Genomic DNA, 21558 nt, shown 5'->3' on the forward strand with positions numbered 1-21558 from the left:
AGACTCAAGAACTGGCAGAAAACGGAGGAGCCAGATTATATTTAACATCCTTTTTAATATTTTTATTTTTTTTGAGACAGGGTCTCATTCTGTTGCCCAGGCTGAAGTGCAGTGGCACGATCTCGGCTCACTGCAACCTCCGCCCCCTGGGTTCAAGTGATTCTCCTGCCTTAGCCTCCTGAGTAGCTAGGATTACAGGCATGCGCCGTTACCGCCCAGCTAATTTTTGTATTTTAAGTAGAGGTAGGGTTTCACCATGTCGGCCAGGCTGAACACGAACTCCTGACCTCAAATGATCCACCCGCCTCGGCCTCCCAGAGTGCTAGGATGACAGGCGTGAGCCACCGCGCCCACCCTAAAATCCTTCTTAGCTCTAAAATCCTGAGACTGTATAATAAAACCCCAAACAACTTAATAGTCCTCTTGTTATAAGGCTGGTTGGTTACCATCCCCCAGAGTCATTGTTAACATATTAAACAAAACATTTTGTGCTTCAAGCCCTGAATAAGCTTCAAAATAACTTTTCAAAAGAAAAGACAACAAAATCAAACTAAAGTTAGCCTATACCAGTGTCGACTTCCCTCCTTTAATGTTTACTATAGTTATGTAAGATGGAACCACCGGAAGAAGTTAAATGAAAAGCTGGATGAAGGGTACATGGGACCTCTACTATTTCTGCAATTTCCTGTGAACCTCTGATTATTTCAAAATAAAAAACTTTAAAAGATCAAATTAGCCCAGGCACAGTGGCTCATGCCTGTAATCCCAGCACTTTGAGAGGCTGAGGAGGGAGGGTTGCTTGGTGCCAGGAGTTCAAGACCAGCCTGGGCAACGAGGTAAGACCCCTGTCTCTGCAAAACATTTTTAAAATAGTGGGGCATGGTGGCATGAGCCTGTAGACCCAGCTACTCAGGAAGTTGAGGTGGGAGGATTCCTTGGCTGCAGTAAGCTATGATCAGGCTACTGCACTCCAGCCTGGGCAAAAGAATGAGACCCTCATCTCTAAAAAAAAAATCAAAAACCAAGAATCAAATTAAAGATACTTCCCCAAGAAGTTCTAAGTAACATCAAACGCAACTACAAACCAGTTTGGCTTAGGAGTACAGTGTCATCAGCCACAAATGACTCTGCACAAGCATCCACAGGCAGTAGGGCTCATTTCAAAACTATTCAAGACTATTCCAATCAGCTCATTTCAATCAGCTATTAAGATTTACAATCATGATTAGGAAAGCATGTATCATGTTGACAGACATCTAATTTGGTTATGTTGATCATAAATCCTCAGTTATCTGGGATCACATCATTAAAATCACCTATAGGCAACACATTCTTACAACTGCTTCCTATGTGATACTACAGAGGACCCATGTATAATTACTGTATTTCTAAAACTATAATACAGTAATTTGTCTATGTCTTACTTCTTCCATTAACCATGACTTGCAACAAGAACTACATTTTGTTCATCTTATTTTATCACCAAAACCTAACCCATAGTAGGTTCTCAACAAATAGTTGCAGAGTGAGTGCCTTAGAAAACAGTAATTATAGGCCACGCACGGTGGCTCACACCTGTAATCCCAGCACTTTGGGAGGCCGAGGTGGGTGGATCACAAGGTCAGGAGTTCAAGACCAGCCTGACCAACATGGTGAAATCCCATCTCTACTAAAAATACAAAAATTAGCCAGGCGTGGTGGCACACGCCTGTAATCCCAGCTACTCAGGAGGCTGAGGCAGGAGAATTGCTTGAATCCAGGAGGCACAGATTGCAGTGAGCCGAGATCACGTCACTGCACTTCAGCCTGGGTGAAAGAGTAAGACTCCATCTCAAAACAAAAACAAAAACAAAAACAAAAAAACAGTAACAATTTTCTTGAACTTCTGGGGGTGATTTCCTTTTCTGATACAAAGACATCCAAAGAAATCTCAGAGAGTCTCTATTTTAGAATCAGTATTAAATATATATACATATATATGTGTGTGTGACTATGTCACAGAGTCTCTGAAACACAGAAGTTTAATCTCAAAAACTATCTCCAACTACTTGTTTTTTATTTATTAGCTTCCTAAGATATAGGTTCGATTTGGAACCAAACAGAAAGGTCAGGCTTCTCCAGACAGACAGGAAAACCAATATGAATTATTAAACAGATCCCTTCAACTTGAAAGTCTCTGCTGGAATCACCTTTGTCTAATTTTATCAAGTGCAACAAGAACAGCTTCTTTCAGAAATTAGAGACAGCATCACCTTTGGATTCTTTAATATCGACAGATCAGAAAGCATTTGATGATTTCTCTGTATTTGATATCTCTTAGTTAAGTTTATTAATGTATGCATTTTTCGAATAAACATTTTGAACAGCCCAAATCAATAAAAGCCGTGAGATCACAAAGTGTTGCTTCTCGGCACAACATTAGCTTGTTCAGAAAATCCAAAAGCCACATCCAAAAATCAATGATGCTATCTTAAAGACATGAGGGAGGCTCCTTAAGACCCTAGAGACACCAAGGACCCCACAGGGTCCATCATATAAACAGGCTCAGAAGCCGACTTGATCCTGAGAACCTCTGCAAAGCCATCACCAAACCAGCAAGTGACATGCGCTATGTCTATGGTAAAGTAGAAAAGGCGGTCCTGGCAAAGCTTCCGGCGGTACACAGACCGAGGATCCGCTGACAGCACAGCCTCAATGGCATGCTTTGCTTCCTCTGCTGACTGAAAATATTTAAATGACGCCTGACCAACATCTGCAATGAAAAAAACACAACTCAGTGAGCACTATCATGCAGGTTGGATTTCATTACAGCAAACTTCAATATGGAATTTGGTTTGTTCCTTAAAGATCACTTGACATGGAAAGGGTTTGGAAATCTATTTGATCATTATGGAGACTGTCGCCTTCAAGAGGTGTTTACTGTCATTAGGTTTAACTTATACACCCCCAAATTTTTGTTTTACTGAACAGAAAAATCATGGTAGTATTTTTCCTTAGTCTTCTAACTAGGAGAGGTGAGCTTTCGTTTTCTGTCAATCAAAATGTCACTTTTCTGACATCCAAAATGTCATTTTTCTATACTCAATGTAGACTTTAATTCCTTGTCATTGTCTTCTCAGAACAGAGACAAGGAAATGCATGACAGTCCCAGCATCCTCAAAAAGCCACAAGAAAGAGAACTAAACCCACACATACCCAGAACACCAGCTACAGGCAAGAGAGGCTGCACCAGAAAGCTGGTGTCACAGCCCCACAGTTACCAGTAATGTCCCTTTGCTTTGGGACTCTCTCACATTTGCTGTCCTGAAGGAACAGCAAAATTTCCTATGTTTGTAGGATTTTTAATGTATTTTAATTTTTTTAAATAGTATATATAAAACATAAATTTAAAAAGTAACTGTGATCTAGTTTTTCATAACTACAACATCACATACATCCAAATGAAGGCCAGCCCCTTCCAGGAAGGTACAGACCTTAAAAACACTGTCCCTGCTCAAAATATCATCTCTGGTGGCAGTGGATCTTTATCCCTCTTAGAGTAGATTTGATTTCCATAAGTAGCCAAAAATCACTGTGGGCCATATCTAATAAGCAAGTTGGGTAAATAAAGCCATGAAGTACAATTTTTAGTCAAAAATCAATTATATGGTCTGGGCACAGTGGCTCATGCCTGTAATCCCAGCACTTTGGGAGGCCAAGGTGGGAGGATCACAAGGTCAGAAATTCAAGACCAGCCTGACCAACATGGTAAAATCCCATCTCTACCAAAAATACATTAAAAATAGGCCAGGCGTGGCGGCTCATGCCTGTAATCGCAGCACTCTGTGAGGTTGAGGCGGGCGGATCATGGGGTCAGCAGATCGAGACCATCCTGGCTAACATGGTGAAACCCCACCTCTACTAAAAAAATACAAAAAAAAATTAGCCAGGTGTGGTGGCGGGCATCTGTAGTCCCAGCTACTTGGGAGGCTGAGGCAGGAGAATGGCGTGAACCCGGGAGGCGGAGCTTGCAGTGAGCCCATATTGTGCCACTGCACTCCAGCCTGGGCAACAGAGCAAGACTCCATCTAAAACAAAAAACAAACAAAAAAAAATATTAGCTGGTATGGTGGCACACACCTGTAATCCCAGCTACTCAGGAGGCAAGACGATCACTTGAACCCGGGAGGCAGAGGTTGCAGTGAGCCGAGATTGCACCACTGCACTCCAGCCTGGGTGACAGAAAGAGACTGCATCTCAAAAATAAAAAAATCAATTATATGGCAATAAGATTCCTTTACTGCATGGCTCATAGAAAATGGCTCTGAAGGCGACTCAAAAATGAGGAGAGCTCATCACACTCCCCAGTGATGGCATTTCTGGGAGAGGCTCCAGGCCTCTGGTTGGCCATCTATCTGGCATGGGTGCCTTCTTCAGTTCCCTGCCTACTCATCCTGCCAGGCTCAGCTCAAGCACCGTTTCCTCCCACACTCCCTCCCAGACCCAAGTCAGGATTCTCCTCTCAGAGTGCCCACAGCACTCTGCCCAGACCTTTATTCCAGCACCAAACTTCCTTCCATTTCAACACCTTTAACCTCTTCTAGACTCAGAGCTTCCTGAAATCACTTCTTATTTCTGCAACAGCTCTCAATTTTGCTGTTTGCTATCAATCAGTTCCTGTTTTGTAGCTACACTGTGTAATTTCTCATTTTAATCATTTTTTTAATCAATAAGGCATATTTCAAACATCTGACACATATTGCACTGCAGTTTTAAAAAACAAAACTTTCCAGGCCAGGCGTGGTGGCTCACGTCTGTAATCCCAGCTACTCAGGAGGCTGAGGCAGGGGAATCGCTTGAACCTGGGAGCCAGAGGTTGCAGTGAGTGGAGATCACGCCACTACACTCCAGCCTGGGTGACAGAGCGAGACTCCATCTAAAAAAAAAAAAAAAAAAAAAAAAAAGGAAAGAAAAACGAAAAGAAAGAAAAACAAAACTTTCCATAGTAGGTTGCATTCAACAACAACCACAGGACAAGTGGTAAGTGTGAACATAAAGTATCCAGAAGACAGGACTGTTTTGTTCCACCACAAAATCCTTTTACAATTGACCAGCCTCCTCCCATCAACTGTATACAATGATGAAATTATTTCTATCAACAAAACTTTTAAAAACAAAGAGATCAATCTTTAAATCAAAAGCTTTGTTTAAAAGTAAAGCCTCAGGGAGGAACGAGCAGCACAACCCTCAGGTGGCATCGGCACTCATGACCACGCGACTGCCACATCCAGAGGTGCAGGGGGTGCTCAGCACACAGCACCTGGCTGAGGTTGGCATGTTGGGGCTAAAACCAGTTCCTGAGCCCTGGCAGGTGGCTGCCTCCACCCAGAGGAAGGGGTGGCTTTTCCTTTGCAAAAGGCAACAGTGTAGGCTGGCTGTGGCTCTGACAGGAAGAAATGGGGAAATCTTAAGTGTCAGTTGGCATGTGTCTCTAGTCCCAACTTTTAGACTTCTTTTGCCATCAGAAGAACCTCCTTCAGGTTGGAGTATCAAAGCCAAATACCCGCCTAGCCTCTTCATTCTCTCCCTGCTAGTAAAGCAGGGGAAAATCTAGTATATTTGGTTGTGTAAGCCTTTATTTTCTGGATATGGAATGAAAGTCTTCATTTTCTCAATAAGGAACTCCAGCTTGCCTTTGCATGTCACTGAGATGTGACACCCCAGAAATCACACAGGTAGTGATCTGACCCCAGAGATGGCCCCCTGCTCTCTGGGGATACCGACATCAAGTTCCTCTGCCTTTTACTTCTCCCAAGATCAAAACTCAAGTCCTTACAATGGCCTCAAGTCCTTACAATGGCTGGGGCCAACTCATCTCTGTATCACTGGTGCTTCTGTTCCAGGGATATAGTAGTAATCAATATATCTCTGTGGGATCAATGAAGGTTTCTACTGTGGCAAACAGATCCAAAGGTGGCCTTGTGACCCGCACCTCCTGAAGTTCATGCCCTTATATAATCCTTCCCCTTCAGTTGTGACTGGCTTCTAAAACCCTTAGGTGACCTCGTCCCTTTTCTAGTGCCTCTTTGACCTCATATCCTTCCACTCAGCCCTCCTCAGTCCATTCTGGCCACCTGACCTCAAATATGCCATGTACCCTCCACCTTGCGGCTATGCGCTGGCTGTCCCTCAGGCCAGCATGTCCTTTCTCCGGACAGGCTGGCTCACGCCTTCACTTCTTTGACCTTTGCTCATATGTGTCTTTCTCAGTGAAAGGCTCATATGGCCCCAGTGGGCTACCTATTTAAAACTGCAACAGGCTAGGTGCAGTGGTTCACACCTGTAATCCCTCACTTTGGGAGGCTGAGACAGAGGATCCCCTGAGCCCAAGAGTTCAAGACAAGCCTGAGCAACAAAATGAGACCCCATCTCTTTAAAAAAAAATCCAAAAAGGCCAGGCTCACGCCTGTAATCCAGGCACTTTGGGAGGCAGAGGCGGGCAGATCACAAGGTCAGGAGATCAAGACTATCCTGGCTAACACGGTGAAACCCCGTCTCTACTAAAAATACAAAAAAATTAGCTGGGTGTGGGGGCAGGCACCTGTAGTCCCAGCTACTCCGGAGGCTGGGGCAGGAGAATGGCGTGAACCCAGGAGGCGGAGCTTGCAGTGAGCCGAGATCGAGCCACTGAACTCCAGCCTGGGTGACACAGCGAGACTCCGTATCCAAAAACAAAAATCAAAATATTAGCCAGGCGTGGTGATGCACATCTGCAGTCCCAGCTACACAGAAGGCTGAGGTGGGAGGACTGCTTGAGCCCAGGAGGTTGAGGCTGCAGTAAGCCATGTTCTTGCCACTGCACTCCATAGAGAAGCCTGTGCACAAACCTCTCCCACAGCCCTTTCTCCATGGTAGGGCAGTGACCAGCTTAGAGTCTTTATCCCTAGACAGCAGGCAGGCCCCTTAACACAGGCTGGGGCCAACTCATCTCTGTATCACTGGTGCTTCTGTTCCAGGGATATAGTAGTAATCAATATATCTCTGTGGGATCAATGAAGGTTTCTACTGTGGCAAACAGATCCAAAGGTGGCCTTGTGACCCGCACCTCCTGAAGTTCATGCCCTTATATAATCCTTCCCCTTCAGTTGTGACTGGCTTCTAACCAATAGAACATGGCAAAAGAGGTATGATGTCCCTCCAGTGACTATGCTTTTTGTTAGCACTGCTGCTGGCTGGAAGACTCACTCGAGACTCTCCTTGAAGAAGGCTTACTCCAGCCTGGGTGACAGAGCCCTGTGGCCTCTCTTCTGCAGCAAAGTGTATGCCTCTAGCTGTGGGACTTTGTTGGGGCAAGTTTTGTGCTAACAGACTCTTCTCCTCTGACTCTGGGCTCCCAGAGTCTTCTGCGCCAGAGGCTGAGCTGTCTTATCACTTCTTATTTCTGCAACATCTCTGAATTTTGCTGTTTGCTATCAATTGTATCAGAATACAATGCAACATTTCTCCAGTAAGACAGCAAAACAAGTAAGAAAACTTTAGGTACATAAGTACAGAACAAGCACAATTCAGCTTCTGAATGATGCTTGAAGACTCTAAGAACTACTGTTAACAAGCAGACAAGGGGCTGTAAGTCATGGGCCACCTCGTGAGGCAGCAGCCACTCTCTGCCAATGCTTTGCTGACAGCCTGGAACTAACTGTGCTCACCACACAGTTGTCCAACAAGACTCATCATATGATGGTGCTGCAAAAATATTATTTTATACCTGTTTCCTAAAAACCAGTCACACTGACAAACACTCCATATAACTGCCCTCACAAATACCAAACTTGGCTAAATCTCAGAGTAAAAGTTCATCTCTCATTCAGAATGAAGAAACTGAAGATACCTGATTCACCCTGTGAACTGAGCTGCCTAAGGTCCATCTCAGCATGAGGAGTAAACCGCACTTCTAAAGTGGCCACAGGGGCCTCTGTCACCCAGGCAGGAACCACGCTGCGGGGAGCTCCATCAGCCCTTCCAGCAGGTGAATGAGGGGCCATGGGCTGTGTCTCTGTCCTGCTTCCTTGCAGGACTGCTGTTCCTTCCACTCTCTCTAGCTTCTTGTCTGTACCTTTCCCTGAAAAGCTCTTCTCCGGGCCATATGGGCCAATTTGTTCTTCTGATATGCTGGAACTCTGATCGTGTCTTGATTCCAAACCAAAATCCACTGCTATCTCCCTGTGCATAGGGAATGCTTGCTGAATTCTGGCTGTGTCACTGTGTGTCAGGTAGTTTTCTTCTGAAGTTCTGTCTTCAGGACAGTTAGGTTTCTCCTGAGTGCTATGGTGAGGTTGTGGCTCATCACACACTGACAGCTGTCGCTGGTCACAGCTGTCAGTCTTGCTGTCAGACTGGGATGCAGTGTTTGGTGTATGTTGGTTATTCTGTAAATTAAAGTCTGCTAAAGGCTCCATCACATTTTGCGGCGAGTCATACTCAGCTATGTAGGGCTTGATGTCTAGTACGGGTGTGCCATGTATCATGTCAATTCCAGAAAGGTATATAGCTCCGCCTATGACATAAAAACGTGAAAAATGAAGAACAGTGCAAACACTTGGAGAATACAATCACACCCCAGAATCCTCTAACACTGTCTGCTTATGCCTCACTGTGCTTACTCATAATTCTCTCACATAGACCTGGTACCAACACACACCCTTCTTGCTACCTGGTAGCCTATCCTCTTCTCTACCTATCAAACTCCTACTTGATCTTTGAGGCCCTCAAAGCACACCTTTTACAAAGCCTTTCTGGCTCCTCTAGACAAAAGCATTCTTTCCTACAATCCCCATAGAGAAGCCTGTGCACAAACCTCTCCCACAGCCCTTTCTCCATGGTAGGGCAGTGACCAGCTTAGAGTCTTTATCCCTAGACAGCAGGCAGGCCCCTTAACACAGGCTGGGGCCAACTCATCTCTGTATCACTGGTGCTTCTGTTCCAGGGATATAGTAGTAATCAATATATCTCTGTGGGATCAATGAAGGTTTCTACTGTGGCAAACAGATCCAAAGGTGGCCTTGTGACCCGCACCTCCTGAAGTTCATGCCCTTATATAATCCTTCCCCTTCAGTTGTGACTGGCTTCTAACCAATAGAACATGGCAAAAGAGGTATGATGTCCCTCCAGTGACTATGCTTTTTGTTAGCACTGCTGCTGGCTGGAAGACTCACTCAAGACTCTCCTTGAAGGCTTGCTGAAGTAGGCAGGCATGCTGGGAAGCCCACGGAGCAAGGAACTGCAACAGCCTTTAGATGCTGAGCACAGCCTCCAGCCAACAACCAGCAATAATCTGGGGTCCCCAGTCCTACTGCAGTGGCAAGGAAATCAATGTGGCCAACAGTCTAAGTGACTTGAAGCAGATAATTCCACAGTTAAGCCTCCAGATAGGAACTCATCTCAGCTGACAACTTAATTGCAGTCTAGTGAGACGCTAAGGGGATGACCTAGTTAAGCTGTGCCCATCCTTCTGACCCACAGATACATAATAATGTTTCAAACACATGATAAATGTATGTTGTTTAAACTGACGATTCTGTGGTAATTTGTTACACAACAATAGAAATCTAATACATCCATGAAGACTCAAAAGATTAAGCAGCACATAAGTCAGCATTACCAAATACTAAAGACAAGTCTCCAGCTATCCCACTGGACATATGCTGTCCAGTTCCTGCTACACATAGTCATCTACTAACCTTACTCTTGGAAAATAGGTCAAATGAGAACAGAAAAACGGCATGCAGTCATATTTGACTCCGTCTCCATTTAAGAAAAATGTAACTAATACAGGACCCTGATTTCTGACACATGCTTATTATGAATGAGCCTTGAACTCTGGAAGGATGATTCCAGACTTGCTAGATGATGAATTACGCCTAATATCTGTAGGAAAAAGAAAAGCACTGTAGCATAAATTAAAACTTCAAAAGATTTAGTCAGATGACCACCTGGCTGGATGCTATTAGACAGATTTAAAGAGCCCTAGTTTCCTCACCTATGAGATGAGGATTGCTACTGTGTCAAACCCACAAAGCCACTGTGAGATAAGGTACGTGAACACTGTTTACTAACTGTAAAGCACTGCACAAACACTAGTCGCCATACAGCTTATATAGTAATGTCTACAGTGCTGCTGTGTTTGCCTTTTAACCTTTCTGACTTGACCTCCCCAGTTGAAACATTAAGTTCTTTAGGACAGGGATTTCTATTTTTATCTGATTTGTTCACCACTATAGCTCCAGCACCTAGGACAATGCCTGGCACATAATCAGTGCTAGAAAATAGGTGTGGGTTGCATAAATAATCATAAAATCTTCTAGTACTTGCTACCCACGTTGGTTAGCTATTATAAATGATAAAAGTCAAGGTGAATCAGCTACTGAATTTTTCTGGGGAAACTACCTAAGGCCCAGTTGAGTACAATCCAGTGAGAGAGTTCAAGTTCCGGGAGAGAACAAGCAAAATAACTGCTCTCATCTATTTAGTGTCCAATAGCCTGAAAAATTAGTTTCAGAACTTTTGTGTTACAAGATTCTCAAAATACTCTGTTGAATCACTGAGGAAGTAGGTCCTTCTCCTTTTCCCACTTCACAACCAGCAGGCTGAAGCCTAGAATGGTCTCCTGACTCCTAGTTTACCTGCCATTTCATCTGCTGCCTGTTAGGTCAGAATGGACTGCTTTCCATAAATGTGTAACTAGATTATATATGGACACACAGTTTAAACTAGTTAGTTTAGAACTTCTACAATCTGACCAATGTTTGTCCTTGTAGTGTGATTCATCCCAGACTCCCGCCACATAGCACAGTTGATATCAGCACAGCAGCCATGATGTCTGTCCATTTCCCCAAGACTGCAAGGAAGGAATGACATACCACCAGTCTATGTGTCTTCCATATGTGCATGTACAATGAGTTATTGTGTGTTAAACTGGAAAGTGTCCATTTATTTTTAATCATTTTGTATTCACTGCATTCCAAGTCAGAGAAACTGTGGTTACTAATTTAATGATTATGAAATTTGTGTTATTTCTAAATAATTTAATAGTTTTGGATATATGCAATAACATAAACAAACTCTGAGCATCCTATGAGAGTTTATTTCAACATTTTTCAATGCTAACATTCTTTTAATCATTGTATTTTCTTCAATGTCTGGTGGTTCTCAGGAAGTTAACATCATTGGTACTCATCTGAATAAACAGCCAGTGGTGAATGCTGTGTTTATTTTATAAGGCTCTTCTGCGTAAGGAAAAAGGTAAAAGTAGAAATGAAATGGGTTACCTTCTACCTTTTCCAGCTTGGCCAGGGTAAGTCCTATCGCATTGGGACGATGAGGGCTCCTTGTGGAAAAAACTCCAGTCTTTGCACCATTCAGCCTAGGAGGCTGCACCTTTGCCTTACAGCTCAAATGACCATTTTTATGAAAAACAAACAAAATCCTATAAAAACAAAACAAAACAAAACAAACCACGGAATAAGAAAAGAGCACAAGTTATTTTACCACAATGATCTGATGGGGAAAAAAAATGCAATCTTTTACAAACTAACAGAAATCATGTTTTAAATAGCATTAACTTGTAATCTACTAGGAAGAAAACAGCACCATCCCCCTTCCTTCTCTCCACATCCTTTGCAGCTAACACAACAACTGGCACACAGTAGGAACTTAAGAGATGTTTGTCAAGTGCCCAATGAACAATATTCACTGTCTGCTGTTTGTCAGGTAGTACGGTAAAATAATTTTACACTCACTTCACGCAATCCTCTTAACTATCTTAAATAATATAATTTATCCCCCATTTCTGGGATGAGGAAATTGAAGTTCAGAAATGTTAAATAATTTTACCAGACCTTCCTTTTTTTTTTCATTTGGCATGACCAGACCTTCCTAAGTAAGATACGAAACCAAGAAGCCATGAAGAAAAAACTAACAGATTTGAATTCATGAAATCACAACATTTATGTACTACAAAACGTCAGCCTAAGAGAAAACGTTTGCTACATACATAATGGACCATAGGTTAATGTCTGTGGCACATAAATTGTTCCTACAGATTACTAAGGACAACCCAATATAGGACACTATGCAAAGAACATGAATAAGTAATTCACAAAAAAATGGCAAGTAGCTAAGAACCACATGAAAAGATGTTGAGCTTCACTAATAATTAGAAATTTCTAAATTTAGAAATTAAACTAAAAAACCAAAATACTCTTTTCCCCATCAGGCAAAAATGTAAAAAACTGATAACATATTGTGTTGGGAAGGGTGTAAGAAAAAGGCCATTTGCATATATTATTGAAGTATACATTGGTTAATTTTAGAGGATAATTTGGAAGTAGTTCTCTAAAATTCTAAATATGCTTACCTTCTAGTCCAATATATCCACTTCTGACATCCTGTCCATAAAAATACACAAGTGGCCAAGAATGTTTCTAAGGGAGTTTGTCACAGTATTATAATAACAACATAGCCCTCCATTAACAAGAGTATGCATGGTACATCTATATTTTGTAATAACAGACAGCTATTAAAGCAAAAAAAAAAAAAAAGGTAAATCTACTGTCATGAAAGCTCTCCATGGTATATACTGTTATGTGAAGAAAACATACTTTTTTAAAAAAACAAACATCCATTCTGTATGTATAAATTTGTTTCTATGTGTATTTGAAAAAGAAAACATTAAAAGGTCTGGCAGAATCTACACCATGCTGTCAACAGTAATCATCTCTGATGAGGGGTTGGGGTTGGGGAGAGAGGAGGAAAATAGGGGGGATAAGAAAAAATATCTTTATATACTTCTGAACCCATTTTTTACATCATCAATAACTTAATTTTATCAAGGTCAAAATGCAAACTAGGTCAGAACACACATTTTCTTTCTAATCTAATCTTGTCCCCAAATTAACAGAAAAATAAACTATTTCAGAATAAACACTTAATTTTTAGGTCTCTACCAATAGAAATAGACCAATTTAAACTGCTGATGTTGGGGTGAAGAATGAACACAGGCAGAATTTGAAAAGACCACAAACAATGCTAGTATAACACAGGCCCTAATATAGGTAACACTTAAAGTATCCAGATTTCTACAGCATCTTGTCTTTTAGGAGTATATTTAATTCTACATGAATCTACAGCAGGATCTGTAAACTTTTTCTGTAAAAGGTCAGGGAGTAATATTTTAGGATATGTAGGCCAACCAGTCACTATAGAGACTATTCAACTCTGCTGCTATAGCACTAAAGCAGCCACAAACAATATATAAACAAATGGACATGACTGTGTTTCCATAAAAATAATTTACAAAAAATGGGCCATAGTTTACTGACCCCTGGTCTAGAGGGCAAAATAATGACCCAGGGGCAGAGTCAAGGAGGTCTGTAATTTCCACTCAACAGAAGGCATTCATCACAATTAGAACCAACTGCAAATGGAACATGCCACCTCAGTGGATCCCAAGCTTCCCTGAGGATGTCTAAATGACACAGACAATCGTATGCACAAATACAGTACAAAATTCCATACAACAGGCTGGTCCAAAGGTAGTGAGTTATCTCAATTGATTGTTCACAGTTACAGATTTAACTTTTTGTTCTACCTTTCCCCCCTTCTCACTACCACACTTGTCTTAAAAAATAAAAAATAAAAAAAATCCACGCAAAAGATGAGAGTTCCAGCCTGGGCAACATGGTGAAACCCCGTCTCTACCAAAAATACAAAAAAGAATTAGCCAGGCATGGTGGTGTACACCTGTGGTCCCAGCTACTCAGGAGGTTGTGGTGGGAGGATACCTTGAGCCTGGGAGGCAGAGGTTGCAATGCGCTGCTATCTCACCACTGTACTCCAATCTGGGTGACAGAGACCCCGTTTCAAAAACAAAACAGAAAGATGACGGTGGTCTGGATGGCAGACTCCAAGGTTGCCTTCAATTGGAGTACTTTAGTTGGGGGCAAGTTCTGGCCCAAAATCCTACATCTAACTATAAAACAACTTACCAAACATGAGAAAACTGTTCTAGGCCCATCAGGGAATGTTCAGGATTATTAAAGATGCTCTTTCTAATCCTCAAACAGGCTCGAGAACAGCTACAAATGGATGGCTGTCTTGGAGTACCATTCTTGGCCGAGAAACAGGATTCCAAGTAGCCGATTGGCTCAGTTAAAAGATTCCCTACAGGAGAAAATTAGGTAAGAAATTATTAGTCAAAAGGTCAAACCAAGTTGTAAGAAAACATGTTTTCTCTAACGCATTGGTTTCATACTTTTAAAATATTAGTGTTGTACAACTATAAAAATTATTTTTATAATGTTCATGAATACGTATATTCTCATCATTACACACACACATCATTACATACATAGTAACATCCCTTTAGATATACTAGGAAGAATAATGATCCAAGAAAGAATGAAACGAAGGGGGCATTTTCAGAATACCTACTATGACCATAATTGAAATTCTATGCTACCAGTACTAAGTCATGTGACTTTGGCCAGGGCTATGAGGGCTATTTGATTTATTTATTTATTTATTTATTTTACTTATTTATTTATTTTTTTTTAGATGGAGTCTCACTCTGTTGCCCAGGCTGGAGTGCAGTGGCGCGATCTCAGCTCACTGCAACTTCTGCTTCCCGGGTTCAAGCATTTGTCCTGCCACAGCCTCCTCAGTAGCTGGGATTACAGGCACCTGCCACCACACCCAGCTATTTTTTTTTTTTTTTGTATTTTTAGTAGAGACAGAGTTTCACCATGTTGGTCAGGCTGGTCTTGAACTCCTGACCTCATGATCCACCCACCTGGCCCTCCCAAAGTGCCGGGATTACAAGCATGAGCCACTGTGCTTGGCCTATGAGGGTATTTCTAATAGAGGAGACAGTGTACACAAAAGTGAGAAATGTCATAGTATATCTAGGCAACAAGCTATTTTGATTGGCTGGAGTATGAAATAAGAGGCAGAGAATAATGAAAGATGAGGAAACACTGGGTATATATAAGTAAGGATGTCTTCAACTGAAAGCAACAGAACATATGAAATAAACTAATTTAAGCAATAAAGACAACTTATAAGCTCATAGTGCTAAAATATCTAGAGGCAAGGTAGATTTCAAGTGAGGCTTGGTCCAGTAGCCTGCTGCCCCTCTAGAATGTAAGCTCCATGTGGACAGGAGTTTTTCTGTCTTGTTTATTGCTGCATTCTCACTGTCTAGTACATTGCCTGCAGGGGAGTAGGTACTCAAAAAATTCATGTTGCATGGAAGAAAAGATTATATATGTCTAAGCTGATTAACGTGGAAATGGAAAAAGTAAAAGAATAGTATGCATATAATCCCACTTATGGAAATTTGTTATATATTTATTTACCTTCTTAAACATGCACAGGTATGTTTGGAAAGCTATGTGGAAGGATATGCACCAAATGTGTGTTTTTTGTTTTGTTTTTTGTTTTTTTGAAACAGAGTCTCGCTCTGTTGCCCAGCCTGGAGAGCAGTGGCACAATCTCGGCTCCCTGTAATCTCCACCTCCCAGGCTCAAGCGACTCTCATGCCTCAATCTCCCAAGCATGCACCACCATGCCCATCTAATTTTTTTTTTTTTTTTTTTTTTTTTGTAGAGAAGGTGTTTTACCATGTTGGCCAAGCTGGTCTCAAACTCCTTACCTCCAGCAATCTGCCCATCTCGGCCTCTCAAAGTGCTGGTATTAAAGGGGTGAGCCACCACACCTGGCCAATATTCACCAATTTTTTTTAACAGTGGTTAATCTGGGTGGTGAGATTTTTTAACTACCTTTAAATTTAACTTTGTAATTTCTATAATATTTGAAATTTTTTCAATAATCACAAATTAGGCCAGGCACGGTGGCTCACGTCTGTAATCCCAACACTTTGGGAGGCTGAAGCGGGCAGATCACCTAAGGTCAGAAGTTTGAGACCAGCCTGGCCAACATGGTGAAACCTCATCTCTACTAAAAGTAAAAAAATTAAAATAATAATAATAATAATTAGCCAGGCATGGTGGTGCATGCCTGGAGTCCCAGCTACTCGGGAAACTGAGTCAGGAGAATCACTTGACCCTGGGAGGCGGAGGTTGCAGTGAGCCAAGATCATGCCACTGCACTCCAGTCTAGGTGAGTGAGACTCCATCTCAAAAAAAAAAAAAAAAAAAATCAATTTTTTTAATAACGTATTTCAAAAGAAAAAAAATGGCCAGACACTATCAATATAAATTTAAAGTCCAAGGTTTCCATGGCTACTGCTTTGAATTTATCGGTAACTTTTTTATTTTCACATTTCATGAGAGCATTATCAATTTCTCAAAGATGATATAAAGACACTTCAGACTTTATTTCCTGCTTCCTTAAATCTACCCTACCAGCATAAGCAGTAAGACTCTAGGTCCAGGGCTGTCTCTCACAGTATCTTTCATTACTCTTCACTTCTAGAAGCTATATTATTTGATACATATATTATACACAACATACATGTAAGTTATACGGCACAATATAATGAAACCCCACGTACACACCACCCACCCCAAAAACTAGAGCATTACCAACGACTTGTGTCCTTTTAGGTTGTTTTCCTCTTATCTCACACCCTTCTTTTCCCTCTGAGAGAAACAGAAGCCTGAATTTGGTCTTTATCACTCACTTCCTTTTAAAGTATGATTTTGTTACACGTACATGCATGCCTAAACAGCATTTCATTGATTTTTGTCTTTAAGATCTATAAAAATTGGCACCAAACTATAAGTTGTCTTCTCAGACTTGCCTTTTCTCTCTCAATATTATGAGGCTAAGATCCATCCATACTCTGTATGTTTTTGACAACTTTAATTTTTGTCCAAGTATGTTTATAGGCATTGTTTTTTGTTATTTTTCTTTTTGATCTTCATCCATGCGTCTATGGAACAGATATAGCAGACATCGTAAAAATGAAGAAACTGAGGCGAAATGACCTGGTGTATCTTCTTTATGTCTGGAAGATAAATGGCCAAAAAAGACTCCTAACCCAGCCACAAAATCCCTGTGTCTCATTTTCATTTGTTCAAGACATTTGTTCAAGAAATATTTTCTGGCTGATACTCTGGGCACACTGCCTATGAGTTAGTCCTGCTGCACAGAGAGAGAGAGAGAGACAGAGAGAGAGAGAGAGACAGAGAGACAGAGAGAGAGAGAGAAAGAAAAGAAAGAAAGAAAGAAAAGGAAGCAAGAAAAAAGGAAGGAAACAAAGAAAAAGAAGGAAGAGAAAAAGGAAAAGAAAAAAAAAAAAGAAAAAAAAAGAAAAGAAGAAAGAGAGAAAGAAAAAAAAAGAGAAAAAAAAAAAAAAAAGGAAAGAAAGAAGAAAAAAAGAAAAAAAAAAGGAAGAGGACTTTTCAGTGTCTACAATTGCCAGACATTGTGTTAAGTTTGGAGAAAAGATACAAACCAAGAACTCTTACTACAGTGGAATTAATGGTTGGGGAGACCCACACACCATACTTCAATATCATGGGAAATGTCCTGTCAGCAGTAACGTAATCAAAGTCGTCCGCCCTTGACTCTTTGATTTGGGGCCTAGGAATTTATATTACAGCTGATTCATCACTTCACTGAAACAGTCTATGCCTGTTTTTCAGATTACACATATGATAAGTGGCTGCCAATTAGATTTATTTCTATCCTCTTTGTGCATCTCCTTAAGAACATAAGCAACACAACACTAGATTAGTAACAAACTGAAAGTATACTCAAGAGGTACTTTGTAAGAGTTCTTCTAACTCTGCTACTTTGTTTGGGACCACTCTCAAAATATCAAATATCCATATTCTAATACATCTGAACTCTTCTGGGACATATTTATATATTCTCTGTATATAAATATATACATTATTCTCTGAATATATAAAAATATTTATATATAAATTTATATAAATATATAAATTTATATATATAAATATTTATATATAAAAGAATATATAAATATATATTTATTATTCTTATCCCCAGGAGGCTGGGGATAAGGCTATGAAATACAAATGCTATTTGAAGCAGAGACCTGACACTGTTTGTCCAGGGGAATTCCGGTCTTCTTGCCTATCTCAAAACAACAAAAACCCAAAAGAACAGTAAACACCTACCATTTGGTAAGCACTGTGCTAAAGATTTGGGGTACAAATAACCAGTTCTCATCCTCAAGGGTTTCCAGTACATTGACAGAGAAGGACAAGTAAATCAACAATTCTAGCTAGGCGTCTTTGCAGGGATAGAGATAAATGAGCACAGGTATACCAAAAACCAGCACAAGAACCTCATGGAAATGGGGAGAAGTGGTTCCTCAAAGGAGCACGAGAATTAGGACTGGTTTCAGAATGGAGAAAGGATAAAAACAACACAGGGCCACTACACTAGCTCTGTGACCATGGGAAGAACTAGCTTCTCTCTCTGAATCCGTTTTCTCATCTATAAAACAAGGATAATAACTACTTTGGAAAGCTGTAAGGGTACTGATAAAATATGGAAAGCATCCAGTAAAATAGAAGGTGCCCAGGAAGGAGGTCCCTGCTCAGGCTTTTTCCTCATTTAAATATTACAACTGTATTAACTGCGTAATAAGTAAAAAGCCAGCAAGTAATCAACGTGGGGTTTTTTTGTATATAGGATTGTCTATACATCTTGCTCTGAAAATAAGTTCAGGTCCTTTTCCTTTCTGCCTGGACTATGAAATTACCCTTCTTAGGCTTTCTGTTCCCACTGCAACTTCTTCCCCTTCTCAGAATACTCTAGACCAATCCTCAACAATCCTGGAGTTTCTTGTGTTATGCTAACTCTTTAGCTTTAAACTTTTCATGGTCTCTACTGCTAACAGACTTTGTGTTTCTTAGCCTGGCACTCAAGGTTCTTCACAATCAGAACCCAAAGGTTCTCACCTCCCTGTTCCATCTAACACTTTAGACTTCTAGCTCCCCAAACCTATACTGTGTAGACTTCTGAGCCCTGGCTTCTGCGTTTTCCTTCCTGTCAAAATATTAGACCTGTAATCTGGCAGTGTGCAACAATTTTTTTTTTAAATAAGCACATTTCACCAGGTAATAGCACTTCCAAGAAATTTAACAAAGTTCAAACTTTAGAATGTACACAAACATTTCGGTTTCAAGAGCTTTCTTTTAGAATAATGAAAACTGACAATAACCTAAACGCTCAGTAACAGGAAGCTGGTTACATGAATTACAGCACATCTCTAAAACAAAGCGTTAGGCTGGTTACAGTGGCTCACGCCAAAACTTTGGGAGGCTGAGGCAGGTGGATTGCTTTTAAGCCCAGGAGTTCGAGACCAGCCTGGGTAACATGGTGAGCGCTTGCCTCCACAAAAATTAATAATAAAACAAAGTGGTAAAATTAACATTAATTGCCCTGTTAAGTTTTTTAAAAATTCTTTTAAAGTTACTAAACAGTAAGGTCGTATAGCATCTCACTTTTCAAGTGTGTATGCAAAGGAACAAGTATGGAAGGTAGACACCAAGATATTGACAATGGCTTTCTCTGGCAGGCTATTTTAATTTTCTTCTATTCGCTTTCTAGTTTCTAAAGCTAAAATATTCCTCTATGAAAACGTGTGAGTAAACAGAGAAACAAATTCATGCCTTTCTAGGCCCAATTTAAAACTATTTTCTCCGACCGAAATTTTCCCCTTCTCTCTCCTCGTTCTTACAGCGCAGGATGCCTCCTATGGCATTTACTAATTCCTAACCCGCCTAACACCACCCCCCCATTCACTATGGCAATGAAACCCCTAAGAGAAAAGCCGCTACGCTACACTTAGCTGTTCCAACTACTAAGCCAAGACTAGGCGGACAGTGCAAGTCTTGTAACAAAGCGGAACAACCCCAATGACGTCATCCCACTCGCCGAAGCACATCACGTGGTCGCAGCAGCACATGACCCGTGCCTTCGCCGTAGGTAGAAGACCGACGCCACGTCAGTTCCAGATCTTGCGTTTCACACCCCTCTCGGCAACTAAGACCTCTCCAGAGTGTGGCACTGCCAGTCCCTTGGAAGTTACCTGTCTCCAGAGCCGGCTTCACGCAGCCGCACGGGGTCGCTGTAGACCCAGGACCCGGCTCCTCCGAGCCGCGCATAGCTACTCGTTGCTGAGGTGCCTACCCGACGCATCCAACCTTCCGCTTCCGCGCTCCATGCCTGACGCATGCGCAGTAGCCTCGCCGGCGGGGTCCCGCGAGCCCAGGCGAGTGCGCGCGCGCGCGCGCAGTGGGGCGCTGAGGGACGTTTGGAGGTTTCCATGGGGCGTGGAACCCGTATCCCGGGCGTGTTCCCCTCCGGGACCCCAATCTCGTTTATCTTACACAGACCTGCTACAGTTGCCCGCCCTCCCAGGGTAGGCTGCCGCTCCGGGTTCCGGCGCTTTCTGAGAGGCAACACACCTCGATGAAGAACTCGCAACTATGTCTCTCTCGAAACATTAAGCAACCTACACGTCCAGTATGACCCTAACTTTTAAAGGATGTGTATATGTAATTACCACAGAGCCGAAGGACTGGACGCTAAGAAATGTTAAGAATTCTCTAGCACCTGTGGTCCCAGCTACCCCGGAGATTGAGGTCAGAGGATCGCTTGAACCCAGGAGTTTGAGGCTGCAGTGAACCGTGATCGCGCCACTGCACTCCAGCGTGGGTGACAGAGCGAGACCCCGTATCCAAAAAAAAAAAAAGAAAATTATCTTTGTGTGGTGGGAAAACAGATGTGATTATCCTTTTTATGCCTCAATTTTTCCATAATAGAAGTTAATGCTTTGTCAGAAACCCCCAAATAAGTCTTATTTCAAGTGTGGTGGATATTATAAAGGAGCCCTACTATGTGCTAGGGGTTAAGGAGTGGGAACTGTTTCTTGTGCTCCACACCTTACCAGAACTGAAGTGAGAATGGAATTGTAAGAGTCAACATGCCATGTACATTGTGGGGATTATTGTCGTTTCTGGACAGCTCTGAGAAGCTAAGAGCTAATACGAATAATTTTTTAATCCCATGCAATGACCAGTTGTCCTTGCGATGATAGCCTATCTTTTACCCACTTGTAATGCTGTCTCTCACCTATAGCTAGTTTGTATGTACATAATTCTCTTTATGGGAGAAATTTTTTAATCTTGTATCTTTTTATCTGTTAACATCTGCAGTATAAGATGTTCAAAAGCATATGAGTCCACAGATTGAAAAGCCTAACAACCATGAAAAGATGTTTCCATGTCTGTCCATTTGTCATTGATTTCTAGTAGAAAATAACCAGCAGTAGGAGCCAAATAATTAAAGATTGTGGTTTAAAAAATGAAATAAAACTGATCAAATGTGCCGGGCGCGGTGGCTCAAGCCTGTAATCCCAGCACTTTGGGAGGCCGAGACGGGCGGATCACGAGGTCAGGAGATCGAGACCATCCTGGCTAACACGGTGAAACCCCGTCTCTACTAAAAAATACAAAAACTAGCCGGCGAGTGGCCGGGCGCCTGTAGTCCCAGCTACTCGGAGGCTGAGGCAGGAGAATG

At 41.7% G+C, this 21558-nt stretch overlaps 1 protein-coding gene across 4 annotated transcripts; it reads right to left on the minus strand.

The window, feature by feature from the left end:
• Nucleotides 1-2292: 2292 nt before the first annotated feature.
• Nucleotides 2293-20218, minus strand: TRMO (tRNA methyltransferase O). Of its 4 annotated transcripts, none has more exons than XM_010357639.2 (5): nt 20066-20218; nt 14022-14196; nt 11304-11461; nt 7868-8533; nt 2293-2752 (listed from the first exon to the last, which is right to left on the minus strand). In XM_010357639.2, the coding sequence occupies exons 1-5, from the start codon at nt 20139-20141 to the stop codon at nt 2493-2495; spliced, it is 1335 nt and encodes a 444-aa protein (XP_010355941.2). In that variant the 5' UTR covers nt 20142-20218; the 3' UTR covers nt 2293-2492. The 4 variants fall into 4 exon arrangements, with proteins under 4 accessions (XP_010355941.2, XP_030775809.1, XP_030775810.1 ...); XM_030919949.1 differs by having other exon boundaries at nt 11311-11461; nt 20066-20182; XM_030919950.1 differs by lacking the exons at nt 11304-11461; nt 14022-14196; nt 20066-20218 and adding an exon at nt 9717-9794.
• Nucleotides 20219-21558: the final 1340 nt, after the last annotated feature.

This window comes from Rhinopithecus roxellana, chromosome 16, assembly GCF_007565055.1.
Source record: "Rhinopithecus roxellana isolate Shanxi Qingling chromosome 16, ASM756505v1, whole genome shotgun sequence".
Classification (NCBI taxonomy): Eukaryota; Metazoa; Chordata; class Mammalia; order Primates; family Cercopithecidae; genus Rhinopithecus; species Rhinopithecus roxellana.

Coding starts and splice junctions, on each gene's coding strand:
- TRMO (XM_010357639.2), bottom strand. CDS start 20,141: ATGCGCGGCTCGGAGGAGCCGGGTCCTGGGTCTACAGCGACCCCGTGC. Junction 14,197..20,065: donor GAAGCCGGCTCTGGAGACAG/GTAACTTCCAAG, acceptor TTTCTCCTGTAG/GGAATCTTTTAACTGAGCCA. Junction 2,753..7,867: donor CAGTTCACAGGGTGAATCAG/GTATCTTCAGTT, acceptor TTTTCATTGCAG/ATGTTGGTCAGGCGTCATTT.